The 2,629-nt window shown below is 53.1% G+C and overlaps 1 protein-coding gene across 1 annotated transcript in view; it reads right to left on the bottom strand.

Moving 5' to 3' along the window:
* The window catches only part of MKRN1 (makorin ring finger protein 1), a 22,621-nt gene extending 22,459 nt beyond the window's left edge, over positions 1 to 162 (bottom strand). Inside the window, exon 1 of the mRNA XM_042782528.1 lies at positions 3 to 162. Within this exon, the coding sequence (XP_042638462.1) occupies positions 3 to 162 (160 nt within the window). The remainder of the gene's footprint in view (positions 1 to 2) is intronic.
* Between the last annotated feature and the right edge of the window lie 2,467 nt (positions 163 to 2,629).

Below are 2,629 nucleotides of genomic sequence, written 5' to 3'. Positions count from 1 at the left end.
GCCGCCGCTACCGCCGTCGCTGCCGCCTCCCCCGCCCCCCGCCCCCGGGGCCGGCGAGGGGACAGTGGGGAGAGGGGTAGGGGAGGCCGCTGCCAGCACCGCCGCTGCCGCTCCTGCTCCAGATGTTGTGGCTGTTGTTCCGGGAGCTGCAGCCTCCGCCATTACTGTTTATCCCACACAGCAATGGCACCGGAACTTCCGGGGTCACATAGTTCCGGTCCGGCTTCGAGGAGAGGGGGAGGAGCCTGCGGCGGCCGCTCTCCCCGACGGCGCGCGTCGCTTCTGCGTGCCGCCGGTCGCTCGGGAGGCATGGGCGGGGCCGGAGCGGCGCGGCCCGCCCTCAGCGCCCTCTGATTGGTGGAAGAGAGAGCCCGTTGGGCCGGGCGGGGCCGGGGCGGGGCCTTTAGCCAGGTGCGAAGACCAACGGTCAACGTGGGCAAAATACTTGCTCCCCCTAAGCCTCAGTTTCCCTATCTCTCCCGTGGGGATGATAACAGACCCTAGGTCATTGAGTTGCCGAGAGAATTCTATGACAGGATTGGAAAACACCGAGCTTAGCGCTGGTACATTAAGCCAAACCCACTGCTGTGGAGTTGATTCCAACTCATAGCAACCCTTTGGGACGGAGCAGAAACTACCCCCAAAGGATTTCCAAGGCTGTAATCTTTAGTCACGGTATCAGAAGGGACCATTCCCTAGAGAAGGATATCAGCTTGGTGAGGTGGAGGGTCAGTGAAAAAGGAGAAGACCCTGCATGACACAGAGTGACACAGTGGCTGCAAAGATGGGCTCAGGTATAGCAAGGATCGCTTGTGAGGCTGGCGCAGGACCGTGCAATGTTTCGTTCTGTTGTGTGTAGGATCGCTGAGTCGGAGCTGACGGAACAGCACCTAACAACACTAAGGAGCTCTAGTGGTGTAATACCTAAAGCATTGGCAGTTCAAACCCACCAGCTGCTCTGCGGAGGGAAGATGGGGCAATCTACTTCCTTAAAGATTTACCACCTTCGAAACCCAGTGGGCGTTGCTCTGAGTCAGAGTTGACTCCATGGCAGTAGGGTTTTGGTTTAATCCTAAATGAAGCAGATTGCCACGTCCTTCTCATATAGATCAGCTGATGGGATCAAAGCATTGCCTTTAGGTTAGTAGTCAAGGGCTTAACCACTGCACAATATATTAAAAAGAAAAAAAATAAATCAAACTCATGCCATGGTGTTGATTCTGACTCATAGCGACCCCGTTTGGGTTTCTGAGGTGGTAAATTTTTATGGAAGTACATTGCCCTGTCTTCTTTCTACGGAGTGGCTGGTGGGTTTGAACCATCAGCCCTCCGGTTAGCAGTCAAATGCCTTAGGCACTATGCCACCAGAGCTCCTCGCAGAGTACATAGTAACATTAATAAATGTTACCTCTTAGTCTTACTAGCAGTGTGACTTTGGCCAAGTATCTTAACCTCTCTGAGCCGAAGAGAATAGCTAAGCAAAGGCTGTGTAGCCCTTGATGGTGCAATGTGGTTCAGTGCTCCATGCTAACCAAAAGGTCAGTGTTTCAACCTCACCAGCTACTCTGTGGGAGAAAGATGAGGAAGTCTGCTTCTGTCAAGATTACAGCCTTGGAAACCCTATGGGACAGCTTTACTCTGCCCCACAGTGTCATTAGGGGTCGGGCTGGATTCACTGGCAGTGGGTTTCAGCAAAGGCCCGGAGTTAGCTTGTCTCCTTTCAACTCTTCACTTTTCCCATCCCTCGTTATGTCTGAGCAAGTTACTTCACCTCCTGGGCTGGGTTTTCTCCACCTATAAAACAGGGACAAGAATAGTATGAACACCAGGGGTTGTGGGAAAAAACAGATGAGAGTCCATGTAAACCCTTAGCGCCAGGTTTCGTGTTGCAGTTAGTGGTGGTGGAGTTAGGTGCCATTTAGCAGGCTCCGAGTCACAGCGGTGCTGGGTACAACACAGGATCCTGCACCAGCCTCACAGTCCTCGCTATACCCGAGCCCACTGTTGCAGCACCGTGTCAGTCCATCTTGCTGATGCGCTTCCCCTTTCTTGGGACCCTCCGCTTTACCAAACATGACATCCTTCTCCAGGGAATGGTCCCTTCTGACCACACGACCAAAGCAGTTGGGAAGAAATCTGGCCATTCTCACTTCCACGGGGCATCCCTTACATCCATAGTACCCTCAATTCTCCAGCACCACAACTCAGAGGCATCGCTTCTTCCTTGTCCAGCTCTCACATGCATAGGAGGTGACTGAAAATACCGTGGCTTCGGTCAGGGACACCTTAGTCTTTAAAGTGACATCTTTGCTCTTTAACACTTTAACCAGCCTGGTGAGACCCCTGTCTCAGCCTCTGGCCCTTAGTTACCTTTCCAGTCTGGAACTGAACTCACTTCTGTGGCTTCCAGCCAGACAATGGACAGGCCTCTGGGGTGATGTTTTGAGCAGGCAGTGACAAATGATCACTCAAAATTTGTCTTTCCACAATGTCACGTTTATTCATACATGAGAATATCCACAGACCAAGGGCGGCTGCCTCCACCCACGAAGGACTTGCGCAAGCAAGAGGAGATCAAGAGAGTTAGACTCACCAGCCGGCGTCAGGGACGAGTTTGTGGATGCTCCCT

The sequence above is a fragment of the Orycteropus afer genome, unplaced genomic scaffold (assembly GCF_000298275.1).
Source record: "Orycteropus afer afer isolate SDZICR_OR568_19922 unplaced genomic scaffold, OryAfe1.0 scaffold00358, whole genome shotgun sequence".
Classification (NCBI taxonomy): domain Eukaryota; kingdom Metazoa; phylum Chordata; class Mammalia; order Tubulidentata; family Orycteropodidae; genus Orycteropus; species Orycteropus afer.
Note: the sequence above shows the minus strand (reverse complement) of the source record. Positions and strands in the feature narration are given on the sequence as shown.